Genomic DNA, 23,468 nt, shown 5'->3' with positions numbered 1-23,468 from the left:
CCCACCCCCCGCACACATGCGAACGCGCACATCCCCCCACCCCCATCTAAATTAATCATCGCGGGTAAGACAAGGAGACTTAGAAGCGTTGATTTTTTTTAAAATATTCGTAGATACTAGAACTCCATCAAAGTTGCGACCCATTTTCGTTTGGTCGTATTTTTCTTGACAATGTGCCTGTCCCTTGGCGGTTTACCTCGGGAAATATCCCCCCCCCCCCCTATTTAGGTCTGCAAACCTTTGACGACCAAGTTGACGAACGGAAGGTCTTTATGCAAGAACCACCCGAAGCTCCCGAAGCTCCACAATTTATCTGCAACAGAAGGGTCAATAAGGAGAGGATACGTTTGCTTCTAGTTTTTCTTCCTGTAACTTAGTTACATCTTATTTTGCATAAATTATTTTGCACTTGGACGAGATTTTACTTTGCATCTTTCTCTATAAAAGAACGTGTGTTTATGATAACCATGCAGCCATTAAGGGCGTCAAAGTCGCGGCAAACGTGCAGAAATAGCATTGGAGTATCGTTAGAGAATTGTGACGTGTGACGTAAAAATTCCGTAACTCGAATCGCCCAGCGCAAACGCACTTTAAGCTGTTAAAACCTACACACATTAGCTCGGTTAAAAATTGCCTTTGTGTGCGCCCAACATATTCTAAAGGTAAGATAAAAGACAAGAACGACGTTGGATAATCGGGGAAGGCAATGTCAAGGGGTCTTGGTGACAATCAACAGCTTCGTAAACATACGGTAAAATCAGTTGTCGAGTGGAGCAAGACGCGTTCAACGAATCCACGGGTTACCATTGTAGGCTAAAGGGCGTAACGAGAACGTCGAGGAAAAACCTCGATCCGCGAAATGGAACCGACCGGGGGTGGCGGGATAGCGTTGGCGAAATGAGGTCGGGAGGGGTCGCGAAGTCGGCCAGAGTCGTAAAGAGCTAAAAGAAGGATGGAAGACGAGAGAGGCACGTGATTCTCGAGCATCGCTTCCTTAAAATCCAGACACTTCTTGCTCTTTCAACTTCATCAGCTTGGCCATTGAATAAGTAATCAAGTGTTCGGTACTCCTTATCGCCGCGTCCCAATCGAATACATAATCTCAAGACCTGGACAATGTCTATTACGCTCTCGGTAATTATCTATTTAGAGTGCGTTCCTTTATTATAATTTACCCTATAATAAAGCACTTTGTTCGTTAACCCATACTAAGATAATTGCTGCAAGATTACCACACCATAATGATTATAGGATATTGGTGAAGGATTGGATATCAAAGTGATGTTAATTCTTAGCTAAACACACTCCTCGTAATTCAATTTCGACTAATGAAATTTAAAGTCATCGAGATTCGATAGGCAATTACTGAAATTTAATCCTTTGTTCATTTTTTCCCTTCTAAATTAAGCTATTAATAGTTTATTAAAAAAAAAAAAAAAAAAAAAAAAAATCATGTGGATGTGATTGAAATTTATTAATATAACGAATTGAATAAAAAATCATTTTCAATTGTTTGTAATTCATAAACTAAAAATTAATTGCTCAAGTAAATTGAAAAGTTTAATATAATAATATATAAATATTATTGTTCACAATACATTTTCATTGTGTCTTAAAATAAAAAAACAATGATTAAATTTAGATATAATTATATCATTAGGTATTTAAAAAAACTACGCTCCATTTATTTCAATTGAATTTTTATTAGTTTATTAAAATTCTATATAAATTGATCTACCGAATAACGATGAACATTGAATATTAAATGTTGTTATTATTATTATTATTATTATATATATATATATATTCCAATAAAATTAACTTTATTTATAATTACATTTTTTAATTTATTAAATGATTAAAATATAGCAATATTTATAAAATCTTTAGATATGAAAATTACAGGTGAAATTATTTTTCGGTAAAATAATGTTAAAATATTATCTTAAGGTTAGGTGTGATATAAATATAAGATTACACGATAATATCAATAAAAGCCATTGATATATATCCCGATTAAATAGTAAATATGTAATGGCATAAAAATTTCGAACAATGCGGTAATAGATTCGTAGGTAAAAGATTAGATTTCGGAAATTTTTTTTTTTATCGTCGGCTGTATTTATTCTTGTTTTCGTACGAGAAAGCCTTGTGTGCGATAGGAAAAGAAAATATTTAGAGATGAAAATCATAATAAAAAGATTTTTTTTTTTTTAAATAATACAAGAAGATAAATTCATTCGTTTTTATAAAATATAAAACTTTTATCGTAGCAAAAATTTGTTAACAAAATTTTTCTTTTTTTTGTAAAAGTATTCTCGTAATTATTCGTAGTTTTAAATAAGTGTAGAGAATTTTTAATACTAATAATATCTTTCTAATATCATATACCAAATTTAACAAAAATGTTATATTTATTGTTGTTGAAAGTCTCTCATTATAAAAATAAAGTAATGAACAGGCCGCCACAATGTAAGAAGAAAAGAGAAAGAAAAATAATAATGAGCACATTTCTATTTAATACAAAAAGAAAAAAATCTATAAACAAGAGAAAACATTAGTTTTCACAGAAAAATATTTAAATATAAAAATTCTGAAGTACAAAATTAACGGAGTAATTAATGTTTTTCAATATTCGAATAACTACAGTTACGTATAAATCAGGCACAATTTTTTGAGATTTATTATAAAATGTAAAGGCTTTTGGAAGCTTTTAATCAATGAATAATTTCGAAAAGAGAAAAAAAATACGATAATGCATGCATGCACGCAACACACGCGCGCACGCACACGTACGCACACACATGCACGTAGGCATACTGAATTCGAAATGAAGTTCCATTTTGTACGTAAGGGGGGCAAAGCTTAAGGACTTCATTAATTGCAATGAAATGCGCATATGTTGACTAATGCACATAAAGAGTGCACTTGCACTAAATAATCCGATCAATAAACATATATTTTTAAGTGGAATTAAGTCCGATGAAATATAAGTGGATGCAAAGCCATCTCTCGCGATACGTGCCGTTACGACTCCTCAAATTCAAATGTGCTCGTCCTCTTACGCGTCATTTACTGTTTGTGACGTCAGTAACTATCACGTTAAAAACATTGAGAATATAGGCAGCGCGTTTGTTTTTCTTGGCATATCCATTAGGTGCGGCGTGCTTGAAAGTTGGCTCAAATCTTACACGGAACTTACGAATGAAATGTTAGTTGTAGCATATTGGCCGAGTGCTTAGAAAATTCGTGGCAATAACCGATAGGAGCAATTGGCCACGAGGGGCACTATACTTCTCAACACATCTCACTCTCGGCATCTTCGCAAGATGCGCCCAACAATGAGAGTCTCGGCTAATGAAGTACGCCGAAGGTCCTTGTCCATGCGAGAACACGTCCCCTCATCCTACCTTCTATCTCCTACCTCTCCTCCCCATCCCCTCCCCACCGTTCTCCTCATCCCACAGACAATATGCCACTCCTTGCCCCTCGTCCCACCCCCTCCTCTATTAGCTCGTATTCTCCAGTTCAACACCTGGCTTGCTCGAACTTTTGTAGCTCGGTGCGTCAGCCCGAGAGCCAAGCTCCTCGTGCTCTCTTAAAAGTCCGTAATCCAATCGCTGGCTTCGGTATGGAGAAAAAGAACGAGGGGAAAGAGGCCCCGGTTGCGGTCAATAAGGCCGGTCGGACGGACAATATGCCCAACTTGCGACGAAGAAACTGGCTCCTCGCGACTGTAAGATGAAACAGCTTGCGGTACCTTAAGACAGACTCCCTTTGCGTCTTTTTATTCGACGATCGGCACACTGACTCACATGGAGCTACTCGTATAGGCGCACCGTCGACCGAATGCTACGCCTCGCGCTTCGCTTTTATTTTCGTCCAGCCCCGACGTACTTCGTTAAGAGCGTTTCGCATTTAATAGCGGGCGGCTGGAAAAATCGTGGCCCCATGCGCTAATAATAGCGGCCGGAGGGTCCGGGAGGCGTCGCCACGCGCCGGCCATGTGTTCGCCAGGCCCGGAGCAGCCTCTAGCAATTCTCTGGCTTCATTCGGAAATGGGCCCAGTGGCATCCGGAAGCGCCCTCGGCTCTGGGATTCGCAAACTCCATTACACTTGCGATTCGGAGAGCGCGCCATGCGTGATTCATCGCGAGCGTCAAAAAGGACGAGAGGAATTGGTAACGGTGAGCTTCGTGGATTTTAGCTCGACGGTCGGCCGAGACGACCATCACTGTCCTATGGAGTGGTGGAAAGACTTTGTGACCAACGTTAAATACTACTGTCGAGCCATGTGTTCATGTATTCGATAATTAAATGCTCCAAGGTATAAGCGCAACGGCGCCATTTAATTTCGTTCCGTTTAAAGTCCGTTTTGCGTTGCTTATTTGCCCCAGAATCTCAACAAGGAAATAGCATCAATTCGTTATAGCTGTTGATAGCTAGTTTAAATAGGTTTAAATAAATAAAAAGCAAAAGGAGAATCGCCATTTGATTGACGACGGTTTTCCTCGTTGAACGAATAAAGTCCTACATATTTGTTAAACACGATCCTTTTGCAATGCTTCTTCTTACGCTAAACATATAAATTCGGACATGAGCGCTCCTCTGCGACAAGCATTATCTGCAAGGTATTTTTTTTGTTTTGTTTTTTTTGTTTTGTTTTTAATAGAATACCATTAGGTCTACGATTGTTTTTTTTGTTTTGTTTTTAATAGAATACCATTAGGTCTACATCGAAATTTCTAAAATTGTTTATTTGACAGCTGAGAGAGCAAAGGGATACGTATTTCCATACTTCTTGTATTACAAGTAAAAACGGCCTTCGACTCAAGATATTTTCACCTTTTTTTTTTCTTTTTTTTTTTCTTTTTTTTTTAGCGTAACATTTTCAAACGAAGACTCTCAGATTTCTATGAACAAATTTGAGAACTTGTAAAACATATGTCACTGAATATGGAAGTTCGGCTAAGTCAGAATCCCTATTTTTCCATAAAACCAATGTAGGACTCCTGACAATTGTATCGTCGTTATTTTGTTTTTAACAGAGATCGACATTTTTCGTGCAATGATATTATGATAATCTTTTGTTTTTTCTTTTTTTTTTTTTTTTATTATTATACAATGTAGCTACAGGCACGTTCGAGACAATGTTGAAAAAATATAATCGATATATACTGGCAAGATCTGAAATTAAAATTTAGTATAATATTTAACGATAAATAATTAATTTTTACTTATTTATCAAATTGACAATGTGTATTATTAATTTGTATGAATTCAAAAGATTGACTTTTATTTTATAACTAAACAAGTTGTTCATTGGAATTATTTACATTAATGTTTGGAAATTCTAAATAAAGCATATGTAATACGTTGGACAATATTTTTTCGTAATTTTTAATTTTTTTTAATTTTTGACCAATTTTCACACCACAAATTTATTTATATATATATACATATATAGTAATATTTAATTATTAGTATAATTCTCAGTAATTACATTATCAATTAGGAAATAAACTATGTTTGTTTTTGTTTAAATATTATTTAGAAGATATTCTTTGTAATTAAATTAAGATTGCATAATTACAAATACGAGTTTTAACTTTTTAATTATTATTATTATCGAAGTCATGAATAGTATTATGATTTCAAAACACTGGCTCAATTTTAAACTCGTATTATATCTATCCGAGTTTGGTAAATATCCATCTTTATGCGCCCACATGGTCGAATCAATTTGTAATTAATCGATTATAAATAATAAAGTTTCTCATTAATCTTTGAATCTGAATTATTTATGTGTACCAATACTCTCTACAGTTTTTGCACCCTTCAAAATTATTCGTCCCAGCTGCATTGTTTATTTTTGATACTTGTAACTATAATAATAAATGAGTTCATTTTATTGATTATACAAGATATCTTTGATTAATTTGTTAATCTTAAAAATTTAATCATTCGAAATATACTGCATATGTATTGAAAATTTTTTTTTAATTTTTTTTATTTTTACAACGTGTTTATCTTTATTAGTTTTTGTATTAATTATTTTATATGTGTCATACTCCATAAAGGGGAACAGCAAACATAATAAAAATGCATTAGAGTTGTGAAATAATTGTTTAAAAAATATCGCTCTTTGTATTTTGGCGGTGTAGCGGAATGGTGCAGTCAAGCGTTTTGTTACGTTCTTTCTTTCGATTTAGCCATTTTGTTTAGTTGATTTTGTCGAGAACGTTGCCTACAGGACAGCTGTATGTGAAATTAAAATTGTATTAGCATTATTTTTCATATTGAGATGATTGATATTATTCGTTAATATATAATGATAGATATTTGTATGAGATATCTTCTCGTTTTCGTACAGCCAATTGTGAAAAACACTGATATTACATTTATATTGAGTATGTATCAGTAACAATGACGAATGTAAAAAAGAGCGACAACCAATAATTATTCGATTTTAAAATAACAAGGGTATTTGTCATATTGAGAGTTTAAATTGAGAAAAGTGGTTTTCAATTAATTAAACAATTCTATTAATATATATGGCTTATTTATACATTTGTTTGGTTAAAAAATTCTTAATTATTATATTTCTCATCATATTTTTCATAAAAGCTGTAATGGTATAAATGGTATGCTAATATGTTTTATAATGTCATTTAATAATAGATTGCCGTTAAAATTGCGTACAATTTTTTATTGCACTGAACTTATAATATCAACATTTTTAATGGCGAATAATCGAACTTTTCTCAAGTACTTTTCCAAAAAAAATTGTCTTTCTTACTCTTGCATATCAAGCTAATTTGGCAAATATTTCAGCATTTTCGGTATTTTTTATTTAAAACAATAGAATTGTTCGCAGTCACAATGAACATTTGAATAAATATTTTATTGCTTAATCCATAGTATTTGCCGACAAATATTAATGCAAATAAACCTATGTATCATATCATTTCGCAAATTGTTTAATTATATCTATATTTTTATTCAACATTTTATTATGGGAAAAAGTAATATAAATCATTAAGTTAAAATTACTTATTACATAGCTGATGAGGTCGGCCGTTATTCGGTCTAATAAACATTTTTTTATTTACTTTTTTAACTATAGTTTGATATGCGAAACTTGTTAATTCTGTGCAAATAGCATATAAACCTATATCACACAAATTAAAATAAAGGTCTTTATATTTAATTTGCTGTTATTTTATAAGTATATAGTAAAAGTATTGTTTTTAGCGTAATTTAAGTATTTAAGATTCTCTAAGAACAAAATTACATAGTTATTATTTGACGGTATGGCTAGTTAAAAGCAACAAGTTTACAATATTATGTGCCGTGTGTATTGTTAAAATGTCTTGGCAATATTTAAAATTTTTGACGGCTATCGGCGTTTGTTTCTTATTATTATAGAATCATTTTAAAAGGAAATCTTATACAATTTTATCCATTTTATTTAGAAATTTTGATTTTTATATACAACCATCTTGAATGTGTAAACTAACATTCTTAATTTTATTAAAATCATATCGCCATATTTTAAGCTGGTTTAAGCTATAGGAAAATATGATTGCATTCTAGAAATTTCTAATGCTATTCGATTAAAGACTAAAGATTTTTTCACTTATCGAAGATAAGAAATTTCTGGAATGAAAGATTATATTTGTAATATTTACAAATTGTCTTGGTTTTTGAAGACTTTAAGATGGGTCATTTCAAAATATATATAATACACTCCTGCCCACCTACTTGCCTATCATTATATTCTAATTAGATATTTTATTCGACACCTTTATGAAATTTTTCCGTAAATATAATTATTCCTCTGAGCATCATGAAAGAAATTTGAGTGATTTTTAGACATATATTAATCCTAAATATTTGCAGTCATCAATATATCTGCATTATTCTTTAACCGATTTAATTGATATTATAGACAAATATATAGCATAATGCATGGACACACATACACACACAGTGTGCGTGAACGGTACATCGACCTATTTAATAATCCGGCATGTAAATGTTGCAATACATTTATTTAAACGCATTCCTTGTCTTCCTTATAATTGCCGGTATATATAGTATTTTGATTCGGTAGCGACATGTAATATATAAATAATTAATAATACAGCGGAAATAATGTTAATAATTGCTGGCTAGCATTTGTCACGCAAGGACACTAATATTACGTAGTTTTGCGAAAAAGTCAGTGTAGAATATAATTTGTTCATCGACGTTACAAAAGTCGTATTTTTATTAATCTAACGATAAATACGGTGCGAGACGATTGCCATTGTTATTCTTAAAATACGCCTTCCGACATTAGAATCTGCTCCAGAAACATTGAGACTACCAGTTTGTCGAATTGTGTTAAAATTTTATGGAAACCGCATCATAAGCGCACACGAGTACAATACCCAATATTCTTACAAATTCATCATTGCCCGATCTAATTACCTTCGATGAATATGCTTATCCATGTACGCATATATTATTAGTATTATGCAAATCAAGGAATTAACATATGCCTATGAATATAAAAGGCTTGCAGTTAATTCTTATAGAAAGATGAAAAATTAAACACGAAATAGAAAATCTTCAATTAAAAAAGTTGAAGATTGCTGGCTTTAATGAAAGTTCCTGATGAATACATCAATTTGTGGAAAATAGATTTATAAGCGCACGAAGTTGGGTGAATGCCCTAGTAAACGAATGGCTCGCGCAGCTATAACGAGCCGGTCTATTATATGTTTTTTTGTTTTGTTTCGATTTGTTTGTTTGTTTGTTTGATTTGTTTTTTTTTTTTATCGAGACAAAGGAAGCACGTTCTAGGCGTACCGCGAAGCAACGGCGCGTTTAGTTTTCGGAAGCGTCGATGAAATTACGCTTTTTATCAATGAAGAGGGAGGAGATCGGTAGAAGTAGCCATTGGCTCGTCTCGTTTTTTGCCTTATCGCCGATTAATTCACCGGGGTGGGAAAATTTTTCTCAGAACAAAGGGAACGCGCGATCGCTCGTCGTCCTTATCACCGAGAGCCGAGAATTTGTTTTTGCGCATCGTGGTTATGGTTTCTCGGGATCGTCTCGCTTCCTTCATGGATAGAAAGCCAGCCGTGCCGTGTCCTCCACGCGAGAGCGAAAGTTACGCCAAGGCGGGGGGGGGGGGGCAAGCCAGGTCACGTGACTCATCGTTAACTTTCTCGTTCTATTAATCTGCGCGGGTGCGCGGCGGCGGTGGTTTTCGCGAGGCTCGGAGATTTTCAGAGCATAAAGCGAGTTGCCGGTGAGTGGCGGCCACGTCGCAATTATTACAACGCTCTAGCCACTTCCTGTAGAGGCGAGTGCATCTCGCGGGGAATAGACGAATATTCGAGGCCAATTTGCCGAGCGCGTACTTGTTTTAACCGGGGATGGTTGCTCAAAGACTATTTCATTACGCTATTGCAAGCTATTGCGAATGGCGATGGTTATTTTTGTTTTCCTTACATAAGCATCGACGAGATTTAATTGTCCGTTGAAGCTGCTTGTGGACGAGTTTGCGAGGATTAATGAGAAAAATAAAGTTTATAGATATGCATACTACCAGCTGATTGCAAATTCATAAATAACATTCATTTGGCTATTGTTAGAGTGTAGATCCGAAGCTCAATTAATTCGGAAATGGGAAAAAATGAAGTATCCTAGGTAGGATTAATTGGAGATTAGATCTAGAACTTTAGAGTAATTATAGAATAGAGCATTTATTAATAAGAATCGCTATTAATTATCAAGGAATAAATCGTTATTATAAAACGTATTACTCGGTATAATTACTAGCACTTTAAGCAAGATTTTGTATATAAAGTTTTGAGTGCGCATTACATTATTCGTCCGATTGCCGACGTAGTATATAAAGTGTATAAACTGTCGTGGCAAAGCTCACGGCGAACGATGAAAGAATGCGATAAATTCGAAACATTAATTTCCGGCGCGATAAGCAATAGCAACAGCGGTGACGGCGACGGCGGTGACAACATTAGCAACAGCAGCAACAGCAATAGCAGCAGCAGCAGCAACAGCAACAGCAACAGCAACAGCAACAGCACTTGGCATACTTTTGCACTCGACAACAAGTATCGTGGAGAGGAAACAGAGACGTTGTTCGTTGAAAGCGGAAGAGCAGTGAATTATTGGCCCGCGTCGTTCGAACGATTTGTAAATCGTGGCTCAGCAACTCATTCTTCGTGACCTTTTATCGCTCGGTGCCTACCTTTAAGCACTGCAACCTCTAGTCCTTCTCTTACCTCGGACGCCCATTCGATCGAATTAAGCAGCGAGCGCACCCAGAAAACTGGGTTCTGACCTCTCGATTCTCTCCAACCGCTCCCGTCGCTTTACTCCACTCCAATGAAATATTGCAAAGTGCGCGACGATTAATTGATTTGGTGAGGCGCATGGGGGTCAAGTGCTGTTTAGCTTCTGCGCGGGTAAAACCTTTGTCTGACGATGGATAAAAAATTTCTTTGAGATGAAAATCATACGCCGAAAATAAAACAATGAAAATAATTTCACTAATAAAATTACAAAAAAAAAAAAAAAAAAAAAAAAAAAAAAAAAAATATAAAAGTAATTTAAATTACATGCTATTTATGAGTGTTAGGAAAGTAAGTATAAAGAGCTCGTGAAGTTCATTTTTATAAAAATATTTTTAATATTTTAAATATTATAAATATAAAAATGCTGCAACATATATCGAGATGATAATGACGGTGCACGTGATTTAGTATGAGTTGACATATTTTCATGACAAATTTCATTTCCGACAAATGTTGGTACGGCCTTTAATATTCGATGACAAGCAATGGAAAGCGCGCGCATCAAAGAGCGATTTAGTGTTCCTGTTTGGGCGATTCAGCTGAAAAAAGAAAAACCTTAGACTACTGTAATTGAAGCAACGAGTTTGTCTTTTCTTTTTTTATTTTTTTTTATCGTATGACCTCGTAAGTTTAAAATAGTATATTTTCTAGTAGCGTTGAAGCGGCAAGAAATGAGATCTCTTCGGTAATGTCAAATATTATTTTCCATGAAATTAAAATCTTTACACAGATTATGGATGCTTATCGATTAAGAAGCTAAACTTTCAGATTAATTTGATATTTTACCGATATAATATAAACAATAACAACAATAAAGATAACAATAATAGTAAGAATGGCCAGATTAATAGTAGCAACAACGATAATAACGATAATAATAATAATAATAGCACGAAAAATAAGAACAGCTGCTCTTATTATCATTATAATAATTATTATTATCATTAACATTATCATTATCATCATTATTATTAGTAGTATTATTATTATTATTATTATTATCATTATTGTCGTTGTTGTCGTCGACGTTGTATTTGTTGTTGTTGTTACTGTTATGGATAAAAAGTACTTTAAATTAAAACGTTTTAGCACAACTTCGATTAACGTTAAAGAGTCGCGGGGAAAGTGCGAATCGGTGAAAATTGATCCGCGTCTCGATTTATTGCGCACAATAAAAGACGCGTCGACAGATAATTGAAATTAATCGGTCATTTTTCCTCCGGCATCAGAATGCGAAATAGAGCACTTTTATCGGCTTAGCTATGATTTCTTGGCGTAAATTACAGATAAGGATAATTTAAAAGTGTGGCGCGATTCGCCAGTGCCGCTGCTACGCGTCTACCATTCGTCGTATTCTCGTAGATAATACGTCGCATAAGTGTGCGCGATGATAAAATTGATGCTGGCGTTGAAAGAGCCGCGGAGAGAGAGAGAGAGAGAGAGAGAGAGAGAGAGAGAATTCAATGAGAGGAGAAAGCCCGACAGTTCCGTGGAGAGGCAGCAGAGTCTCGTCGCTGCTGCTCCCGCGATGCACTGCACGCACACCCGCGCGATCCAAAAAGCGGAAAATCGGCGCGGAAAATCGACGCTGAGCGAGGGGAAGACGGCTTACGGCGGTGGAGGGGGGTAGCCTAACGTAGTCGACGAGGCTTACCGGAACCGCTGTCAGGGCTGTAGAGGTTGGCGAGGGAGGGGGAAGCCGGACTCGATATCGCCCCACACATCCCATTTCCACGACTCGACTCGTTGCTGCCGTTCGGCCGCAGTCCCGAGCGGCCGCCCGACGCGGCCCGACGCCGTCGCCGACGCCGCGATTATGAACGCGTTCCGCTCAAGCGGTCTCTACCAGATGCGTCTCAGTGGCGAGGAGTCGAGGAGGTCGCGCGCCCGGATCTTGGCCGCCCGTTCCCTCGATTCCACCGTCCTCAGCCCACACCGACTCGACGACACCAGCAATCGGTAATGCCGAGTGGTCTCGCAAGGAGGGCCACTTAAATCGAGTGCCTCGCACCGCCTCCTGGGGATTTTAACGGGAGTCCGCGCGATGAAGTATTGTTACACAATGTTCGCGGCGTTTTTGTCCAAGTCTTTCAGCAAGTCTTTTATGTATTGGCAAAAGCTGGTAGTTTCGTAACGAGTGTATGTATGGGTGTGAGTTTCGGTGGGTGTGTTGGGGGGGGGGGATTATGGTGGTGATGGTGGTTGTTAGACCTACTACCGGTGTTTTGCAGCAATTGAATTTTAAAGTTTTCGTGGGTATTACTATCTATGGAAAATGGCGAGCCCGTTTCTTAAACTGGGTTTACAGTGACACGAAGCAAAGTCAGTTATTTGAATGTAATTAGTAGAATTGGCGAATGGACGGAGGCTAGTGCAATAACCTTAAGTAGTTGTTGAAAATATTTCACAAATGACTTACGAAACATTAGACATTTTGTAACATGTACCTTTTGTACTCGTCACTTTTTCTATATTTGGCTCTTGTCAGTGGCAGTAAACTATGCACGGACGATAATTTTCGAAAATTGTTTGGAATCTTTTATTTTTTGTAATGTGTACCTTTTGCTAATTTTCATATTTGTTCGCATTTTTGTTCACACTTTTACAACTTTAGACGCTTTCAGAGATTAAGCATTCTGTCTTTATATGATTATTGAGTATATAATGCATATCTTGAAATTTACATTTGATTTCATGAAGTTTTTTCAATCAATATTACAATTTAAATTGCGAAAATGTTTTTAAAAAAACTATCGCGATATGTAGATAATAATTGTCAATTATATAAAATTTCGTCAAAGAAAAGATTTGCAAACGAATGAAAAATATCCGAGTTTAAACACTACGACTACTAACAGACTCTTGGTTAATTTTGGTTAAGTGAAAGTCAGGCAAGAAATTGCATCTAGTTGCACACCTATGTTAAATTCAAGAAAATCTCAACAAATCGACAAAATACAAGAAATAATAATACATAAATGACGTTTAAATTTCCATTATTTGTAGGTTTTGATTTGATGTTGATTTTTGAATCGTACATTCGCAGAGAATTTTTGGGATACGGAACAAAATTATATTTAATATTGAAAATTTCATAAATTTAATTTCATAAATCTTAAAATATATGGTAGAGAAAAAAAATCAATATGTCGTTTAAGCAAACGCATTCTACTTATGTCAAAATGTATTTTACTGCATCGATCAAACAAAATAAAATGAATAATTTTATAACTTTTTACATCGGCAAGTTTGAAACAAATATATTATTCACCGGAATACGATTTTTTTTCATTTAAAATATTTATCACAATTATTGAATCAAAACAATAATTTTTAAGACCATCTATTAAATAAATATTGGTATTTTTATTTATAAATATAACGGCACTGATAATAATAATAAAAATTATTATGATGACGATGATAATTTTATTGTTTCTCGGTAAAGTCGCAAATTTCCGTATGCTGTTTCACGTTTTATTTTGGTTTGCAAATTTAAATTTATATGAAAATTTTATAAGTAATATATAATTATTAATAATTCTTATTAATTTTTTTTAGATAAAATAATTTTGATATATTGTTTAATAGGATATCATCGACGATATATTCTATTTCATACATTCATTTATGAGTTTTTATAAATTATCTTTTTAATTTTAAATCTTTTTACAATATGAAGTAAATAATATCGTGATACTAATTGTCTGTCAAATGGAACAAGTTTTTCAAATTAAAAGTCTTAAAATCGTTGATTTTGTAAATGAGAATAAAACGAATTGGTATATTTTTTGTATTCCGAGGAACAACATTAACCGTTTGTTAGTTCGAAAAATTTTATTCCTAACGTAACATTAATGAAAGTCTTGGTTAATTGAAAAATTAATTGAAAAATTTGAGAAATTATTTTATTAAAAATATGTGATAATTATATAGCGTAGCTCGGATTATCCTGGCTAAACGTAAAAGATTATTTATCAATATATTATTCTGTTTAGAACTAAAAATTCATTAAATTTTGTACAGTTATTGTGTTACGTGCCGCCTACACAATTATTAAAGATAGTATCACGCAAAAGGAACATTCTATTTTTTATTTACAGAGGATACTCAAAGTAACAAAAGATGCCGTAATATTTAATACTAAATTTGTTTGCGAATAAATTATATTAATACGTCATAGCTCATTTTCATAGGTTTTCATTCCAAGTACACGATAGCACGAAATTTAATGGAATAATTAAATTGAAAATTATAATCGCTTTCCGCACTTAGATATAAAAGACAAATTTTATAGCTCTCGAGTAATTTTCAAATGATATTATTATAAAATTTATAATTTGTGACTCAGCATTGACTGTTTTATTTTTTAAAAGCATTGTGCGTCTCGAGACGTAAATGAATACGTAGAGCATCCAAATATAATAAAAACTGTGCATGTATTGATGCAACTATTATTATAGTTGTATAATTTTGTCCTTATAGAATGAACAGAAGGTTTAGTGGTATTAATGAGAATATTATGAAGATAAATTATTTAAATTTGTCTAATCGCACGTTCGTCTCAGAATAAAGATGTCTCAGGGCGTTTATTGACATTATTTAAAATTTTCATTGTTATCCTAGGGCACTATGAACGATTATAATAGGGCAGACTTGCAGTGATTAGGTAAGCAAGTAAATGTCGATTCCCTTAAGAAATTATTAGTGTTTACGATCAGTAAGGCGAGGCTCCTGGATTTGCCGGTTGCAATGATAGTTCCACTTAGGATCACGAGTGCGCCCATGGTCACGCGTATTGCACGCCCACCCATTATCGTTTAAGGCCACAACTACCTGAATTTGCATTGACGGGTAAAAGTCAGGTAGCAGCTCGTAGCAGCCAGGGATCTTTACCAAAGGCTCGAGCATGGATTTTGCTTCTTGGAACAGATGCCATATTGTCTGAGGGAAAGTGAAATATTTCTACGTCAGAAGGAGGCTCGCTGGATGCCCGTGTAACTCAGAGGCGATTTTTTAACATTAGTTATTTTGGATGCTTTCTTGAGACTCGAGATGATCGTAGAGCAACGTCTCACTTTTGTTTGTTAAATACAGGAGCGCTTAATGTATAATGCGCACGTGCGATTTGCAAACCACTTGAAATGCATAGCTCGGACCGGTCGTTGCAGCCTCCACCCCCTCCCCAACCCAACCACAGTCGCTTTATCTGCCTTGTTTAGACTTCGTGGCGAAGGGCAAAAAAAAAAAATAATAATAATAATAATAATAATAATACACGCGAGGCTTACTTGTGGACATGCACCAGGGCATATCTAACGTCTCGATTAACTTCTTGTGTTACAGCGAAGTCAGCATATCGTCGGCCCGGGCCTCGGTGATGGTTTACGATGACGTAAACAAAAAATGGGTGCCCTCGGGCAGCTCCTCCGGACTATCGAAAGTCCAGCTGTACCATCACCAAGTGAACAACACGTTTCGCGTCGTAGGACGCAAGCTCCAAGATCACGAAATCGTCATGAATTGCGCGATCCTGCGTGGCCTCAAGTACAATCAGGCGACCGTCACCTTCCACCAGTGGCGCGACAACAAGCAAATCTATGGCTTGAATTTCTCGAGCAAGGACGATGCAGACGCTTTCGCCAAGGCGATGCTGCAGGCTCTCGACGTAAGTATGGCCCTCGTCTTAGCGGGCCGGCATTCACTCGACTTCGCGCTTCGACTCGTTGGAAAATTTGATGGTTAGCTCGAGCGTGAGATGAATATTAATGGAGTTCCTTTCGCGAGAGTCGAAAGAGAGTAGAGTCGCTGTTTAACAGGATATTCACATTACTCGTTATTTCTCGATCATGGATTTGAAAATTTATGCGGACATTCGTAATTACTTATCTCGCTTATTTGCCGTGGAGAATATAGATTACCCAGTCGCTAAACATGACCAACTTCATCCATATGCATACTTTCCTTAATTATTACATTGTTCAAGTTAGAAAAGCATCAAACTTAACCTTATTATTTTTTTTTTTTTTTTTTTTTGCACGTTCTATATTTTATTTATATTTTAACATCGCGTACGGGGCATAATTTTATTTTCAGTTTATTAGTTGAGCAGAATCGTAGTGGTAGATACTTACTTATACACACATTTTATATATAAAGTAAGTTGATGGGAGAATAACTTATAAATTTCGTAAAATCACTCTTTAATATAAAATTGCATTAATTAATTGATATGTAAAATAGATCGTTTTAATTGTAATACTTCTTCTAATTATTTACATTTATCGTTTACTTTTCCTAATTTTTCCAAATGAAATTGATTCATTTATTTCTAACGGTATAGTTGATTACCTTGGATTGGTAATTATAAAAAAAATATTCAAAAGTTCAAAATACAAATAAAATTTCCAAGTATTTGCAGAATAAATATACGAGTGTATCAGTGAATGATTTAGCCTTGACTCATTGTAAATTCTTTGCATTAGTACGAATCATACGTTTTCTCTTTTTTTTCTTGTATTTGTAGTTTCTTGCATTTTTGAATTAAGACTATTATTATAAAAGCCTAACGAGTATAAAAGTTTTAAAAAATTCTTCCTTTTTTTTTTGTTCATGTTTTCAGAGTTCGTTCATAAATTTTCTGCAAGAACATTCATCTTTAAAAATATATAGCAATGAAACCATCGATTAAAAATGTTTTAATTAGTAGAACGGAAATACAATATTCAAAGAAAAATGAAAGGCATGTAGAGTAATATTAAAGTTATGAAAATACATAGTGTAAACGTGTAAAATAATGCATATATTAATTATGCACGTTGAATGATCATTTTCACGATCATTTAAAAGTAATTATTATTTTTAATTTTTATAAATAATTTTTTTTTTTTGTGACAATTCAATGGAACGCAACTTTCTTAGGATATTGCATAAAATGGATAAAGCACGTATTCACGATCTGCCATATGTATAAACTTTTCCTTTCTTATTACGAGAGAATCGAAAAATTAAAGATAATCTCTTGTCCGTGATCCCAAACCTAACAAGCTCGTTAAAATTACTCCATCTCTTTATTTTTGACATTTAAAGAGAAGCCCCTACTACTCCCATCGTTCAATTATTTCATAAAAAATACCTCGCATTTTGCCTTGTCATAAAAAATCGCAAAAATCTCTCAGCCAGATCACGTTATTCGCATTAGCGTACAAACACTTCGGTCAAATTGAATTTACGATTTGACTAACATCGGCCTACTAATACGAACTAATTAACGTGTTTATTGCACAGGTTCTGAGTAATGGTACGAACATATCGAGGATTCTTGGACCATCGGTGCAGGCTGCCACTCAACAGCAACAGCAGCCACAACAAATGCCTATTTATCAGCAGCAACAACTTGCGCAACAACAGCAACAGCAGCAACCGAACGCTCAGTACGAGGAGGATATGGGATATAGGTGAGTAATTTTTTGCGGAAATACAATCGCTCGAATGGTTAAATGAAGGCAAATGAGATGTTCCGTTACTATACCTTGGTTGCACGAATGTTGTTGAGACTGAGCAGAAAGAAATTAAAATATCTAAATGAGACGCATATGCTAATAAAAAACACATTTCTTGTCCGCTTTGGAATGCTTAAGGTGCATGATTATATTTCGAGCGTACATGTTTTTCAGCCACAAAAGCAATTTTGTTAACCATTATTTGTACCTGATAATATATTTTATAGTACCTAGTAGTATATTGCAAATCTGTTTAACATTTGGAGGCTGATTTAAGTAAGCTATCGTATTGTAATATAAAAAGTAGATGATAAATAAAATATTTTTAGATTCTCATTGATCCAATCTTCCGCAACTATGAATTTATTGTTAAATTTTCTTTTAGTTATAAACTGAATTGGATTACACATTTGTGACTAATGCATATGTTTTTAGAAATATAACATTAGTTTATACATCTGGATACGTTCGTCTTATAATATTTTTAGTGTTAATTTAATTATTATATCGAATAGTTTTCATACTTCACCAACGTTTTTTAATAATAAAATGCTGCCACTATATATCCATTTGCATTACACGTATTTAAACAATTTGATGCGTAATATGGTAAAATTAAAAACTAATTTTCCATAATAATTAATATTTACAATAATTTTCGTTATAAATTGTTGAACATTTGTATACATTAAACAAAATATAAGATTTCAGCTTTGTTTTATTATACATATCACACACACACACACACACACACACACACACCCACACACACGCGCAATCATGCGCGCGCACAGAGCAGAGAGATAGAGAAGGAATTTAAGTATTTATGTATATTTATGCTTGATATTTGAATCTATTGTTATGGTTTTATTGTTTACTTTCTTTTTTTAATCAAAGAATTTATTATAATTTAACGACCAATGTTTAGAAATATATAGATAATTTTTTTACAGAACTATGACCAGAGAAGATGTCGCTATAATGCAGGAACGAAGAATGTCCCAACAAAATCAAGGTATGTAATATCTAGTATTAATTAACCCAATCTCAAAAATATATTAAGATTTATATAAAAAATTCTAAGCCGTCGGAATTTTTAACATTATCAATTATCATCTATAACTTTACCTATATATATATACTTCATACATATAATGATTATAAAGATTTTATTTCAATATATTGATTATTAGTAAGTATCTCATTTTTAAATACTAACGAATAAAATTATTATATTCTGCACAGTTAAAATAAAGAGAAATGTGAAATAATTTGTAAGAAAGTAGCGAAGTTTGTTATTCGTTAGTACGTATAAGAAGAAATATTGAAATGCCTTAATAACAATATTTGTATTTTGTAGTTTGAATGATACATGTTTTATATTCTAAAAAATTATATTAGTGATATTCAAATCTTTTTTGCGTAAAAATAAATTATTAGCATTAGAATTAGGTGCTTGGCTGTTTAATTCGAATTTTTCTAATACAAGAATTTAAATCGACTCTAATGGACAATTATTTTGATCGATTCATATTAGCTGAAATACCGTTATTAGCTTATTGACATTGACAAGATACATTATCAACAAGCTTACATTACGCGCCTTATCGATAATTTCGATAGTCATTCTTCAATAGTAACACTTTCGGTTTTTCAGTCAGCAACAGTTTGAATGCTATATCGCCAATTTGTCCATCGAACACCCTAACTCAACAGCAGCAACAGCAACAACAACAACAACAGCAACAGCAACAGCAACAACAACAGTCCGGTCACCATAGAACATCGTCAGCGCCTCCAGCCCCAGCGCCCCAGGGACAGGTTACGTTACAGCAACAGTTGCCGATGCAACAACAACAGCAGCAACCACAATCCCAACCACAACAGCAGCAGCAGCAACAGCAGCAACAGCAACAACAACTACCACAACAACCACAGCAATCACAACAGCCACAGCAACCACAACCACAACAACAACAACAACAACAACAACAACAACAACAATTACCACAACAACAGCAGCTGCAGCAGCTACAGATGCCTCCAGTGCCGCCACCACAACCTTCGATAGCCCCACCCGCGCCACCTTGTCCACCTTTAATGATGAACTTTCCCGGAGCAATCGCACAGCAATATGGTCAATCGACACAGAGCCAGCAGTCGCCTTCCGGAGCGATCACCACGGTATATGGGACTCCGAGTATCGGGCAACCGCAAGCCCCGTACCCGGTGCAGCAATACGGGTCTGGAAGTCAGTATGGAAGCCGAGCTTCTCTCAACAGCCAGTACGCGCCGTTGCCAAGCGGTGGCCAATACGTCAGCCAAGGCCCCTATGGGCCCGTCGTTTCCCAACAGCCGCTTCCGCAATCCCAGCAGCCTATCGTCGCCGTGATCAATCCCTACGAGACGCCGGTAAACGGTCTCAATCAGCCGTATGCACATCCACCGATGATGGGACCGCAGCCTGATGGCGGTAGTCCTGGCCTCCAGGCTCCAGTGCCCCCACCGCCCCCGCCTATGGGGCCTGCTCTTCAAGTTGCCCCGCCACCCCCGCCACCACCGCCGACGCTCTGCGGGAGCAACGGATTTGGTGGTCAGGATAGTGGCCCGCCGCCAGCGCCCGACGTCAACTCGTTGGCTGCGGCGCTGCAAGCCGCCAAACTTAAGAAGAAGCAGGTGGGTTTTTTTTAGCGCCCTTCCAACAATATCAACTCGTAAATCATCTTGGGCTTCTTGATACCCCGCGAGCACCCGTGCGCTGAATCATGAAATAAATATCCCCGACGTAGGCATCAACACTTTTCTGGTTTCTCTTCGTCGATGCACTTTGTTGCTTTCTCCGTTACCTTTACGGTTGATTGCTATTGCCTCTTAATACAAGCTTAATACTCAAATTTTACGGGGCAGAGTAAAGAAAGTTTAAATCAACCATTAATTGAATATATTGACAAATTGTCTGTGGTACATAGAACGATGTAAATTTAATGTCTTTTAGTAGCGCAAAGGCCTAAAAATGGTAATTTTTTATTTGGAAAATTTTGGAAAAAAGGATGAGTTGTAAAAACAAGGAAATGTCATTTTCTAGATAAATGAATTAACGATCTTTTAATTTATTTATGACATATAAGGTTTTCAAGAATTTATAAAAACAACTATATAGTCGTAGTCGTAAAAGAGTATAGTAGGCGGACTGAAAATATACAATTTCACATATTATTATTTTAACAAAATAATGACACACTAAGCGTTGGATAATAATTAGTGCAGAACAATTCGATTAAAAGTTAATTTGCCAAAATGATGTAATAACTTTTGAGGCTTAGGGAGTAATAATTGATCAATTCATATGATATTAAAACATCATTATTTAAAATGCAATGCACGCGTTTACCGATCAGATGGATTTGCTTCTGTTATTTATATTTACAAAATTAGTTCCCATAAAGTAACGAGTGCTCTATAAATTATATATTATATAATAATTGATTATTTTGTTGACAATCAGTGGTAATTTATAGCTGGCAATTAACGAGATTTCCGTACTATAGATTGAAACTTGATAATTCAGAAATTTATAAATTTTCAATTACTTCGCACGTGAAATACTTTATTCGATTTAACATGATATTTAGCATTTAACGGAACATTCACCTTACAAAACATAATAATGAATACTTATAAAAATATTGAATTAGTTTCGCGAAGATGAAACTACTCGCCGAAAATTAATGCAAAAACATACAACGCCTTATACGAGATTTTATAAAAATGCTGCATACCGTTTATCATAAATCTACTATAATTAAATTATTATAAGTAAATATTCTAATGAATTATAAATAACGTAAATTCCCAACAGTTTTTCCATCGGCTTTAATAGCTCTGCCTTATTTAAGAGTCACGTGTAGTAACGCTTTCATTGCCTCCTCCCCCATTTCCATTAGTTATGCTGCAAACTCTGACCCGACAAAATTCCCAACAACAATTCCTTACATCATCGCCTACGTCGTCTACATCGCCTACATCGGCCTTTCTTTGCGAATACCACAGGCACTAGTCGCCTACGGAAGATGCGAGAGTAAACAAAAAAAACTTTGTTTGTCAAACAGCAGTCGCAACCGATCGAAAATAGTGGCTCTAGCACAAGCAGCAGCGGAAGTGGAAATTACGGTACCCTCGGTCGTAATAGTGGTGGCGGAGGTGGTGACAATGCAGCTGGCAGTGCTGGCTTACCCGCCATGATGGTCGAGATGGCCAAGACGTTGGCCCGTAGACGAGCTGCCGTCGAGAAAAAGCAGCCCGATCAGCCTCCCGTAAGTGCTTCAATCGTTCGGCCAGCGCCTAAATAATCTAGGATTCGTGGAAAATGCTTCTTAGGCATTTATTCCCAGGAATTTAATAATTGTTCTACGATTATATTGTTTTTGTTTTTTGTTTTTCGTTGTTGTTTTCGTTTCTTTTTTTTCTTTGACGCTTAATTTTATTGTATTAGGAGCCTGAAAGTTCACCGGATAAGAAGTCGTGGGATAAGAGCAATTCCTCGATATCAAACAGCGCTAGCAATAATAAATTCTCGAATGGGGCCGAGTCGCCGAAAGCTCATCGTAAAAGGTTCGGCTCTGCATCCGAAGATACTTTACTCAAAGTTAATGGTGTCAACGAGGGCTCGACGATTTCCGCACAAGAATTGGAAACTTTCAAAGTGGAGCTCATGAAAGATGTACGGAAAGAGTTTCAGAAAATCAAACAAGAAATAATCGAAGGTACCATTCTTTATTTGATTACTTATTTTTAACATACATTTCTATACATTTTATATATTTGTAATACAATTATTTAATACATTAAATATATATTTGAAATAGTTATTGTAATTGCGTGAATGAAAGATTGTATTTGATCTTTACTTGGCTGCAAGAAATATTAACTCGTTAAATAAAGTAATTTGACGTTAGAGTAGGGAATAATATTCTGTGTGGAATAGCGGTCAAAGTATCATGACCTCGTAATATCTGATAATTCAATTTAATCTAATAATTCAAAAATATAAAAATCTTGTCTCTCAACTTGTTGCCAATAGCTTGCTCCGAATCCTTAATTAAATTAATTTGCTATACTTAAGTACGGGCAAAAGTCAATGACTGATTTATTTAAAAAAAAAAAAAAAAAAAAAAAAAAAAAAAAATAATAATATTTTCGTTAATGTTTACTTTTAGCTGTAAGAAGTGAACTGAATAGAAGATAAAGACAAGAGGAACGTTAATGCAGCGGACTGACATGATATGATACGAGCTAACCAACGACAGAGTAAACGAGAAATTTCACTAGATAGCTCAATTAAAGTATCATCTATAAGCCCATTTGTGTGTAAGCAGGTTTTTATTATGCGAGTTACAATTGCGAGTACAGTGTAGGCTATATATCCATGTATATCAACCACTTTCTGTGTAAGTACGTTAATCTAACTTGATATATAGTACTACGAAAGAAACGGACGCGGGCTCGTTGTATTTAAGGTAATTAAAATAAATCATCGTTGTCTTGAGATACGGATTTTCGACGAAGAGAGAGAGAGAGAGAGAGAGAGAGAGAG

The 23,468-nt window shown here is 35.0% G+C and overlaps 1 protein-coding gene across 1 annotated transcript in view; it reads left to right on the top strand.

The window, feature by feature from the left end:
* The window catches only part of ena (ENAH actin regulator enabled), a 26,585-nt gene extending 3,117 nt beyond the window's left edge, over positions 1-23,468 (top strand). Inside the window, exons 2-9 of the mRNA XM_011508219.1 lie at positions 15,720-16,041; positions 17,661-17,830; positions 18,829-18,890; positions 19,533-19,731; positions 19,909-20,551; positions 21,985-22,188; positions 22,368-22,638; positions 23,092-23,468. Of these exons, the coding sequence (XP_011506521.1) occupies positions 15,720-16,041; positions 17,661-17,830; positions 18,829-18,890; positions 19,533-19,731; positions 19,909-20,551; positions 21,985-22,188; positions 22,368-22,638; positions 23,092-23,120 (1,900 nt within the window). The 3' untranslated portion in view covers positions 23,121-23,468. The remainder of the gene's footprint in view (positions 1-15,719; positions 16,042-17,660; positions 17,831-18,828; positions 18,891-19,532; positions 19,732-19,908; positions 20,552-21,984; positions 22,189-22,367; positions 22,639-23,091) is intronic.

The sequence above is a fragment of the Ceratosolen solmsi genome, unplaced genomic scaffold (assembly GCF_000503995.2).
Source record: "Ceratosolen solmsi marchali unplaced genomic scaffold, CerSol_1.0 scaffold1, whole genome shotgun sequence".
Classification (NCBI taxonomy): Eukaryota; Metazoa; Arthropoda; class Insecta; order Hymenoptera; family Agaonidae; genus Ceratosolen; species Ceratosolen solmsi.
Note: the sequence above shows the minus strand (reverse complement) of the source record. Positions and strands in the feature narration are given on the sequence as shown.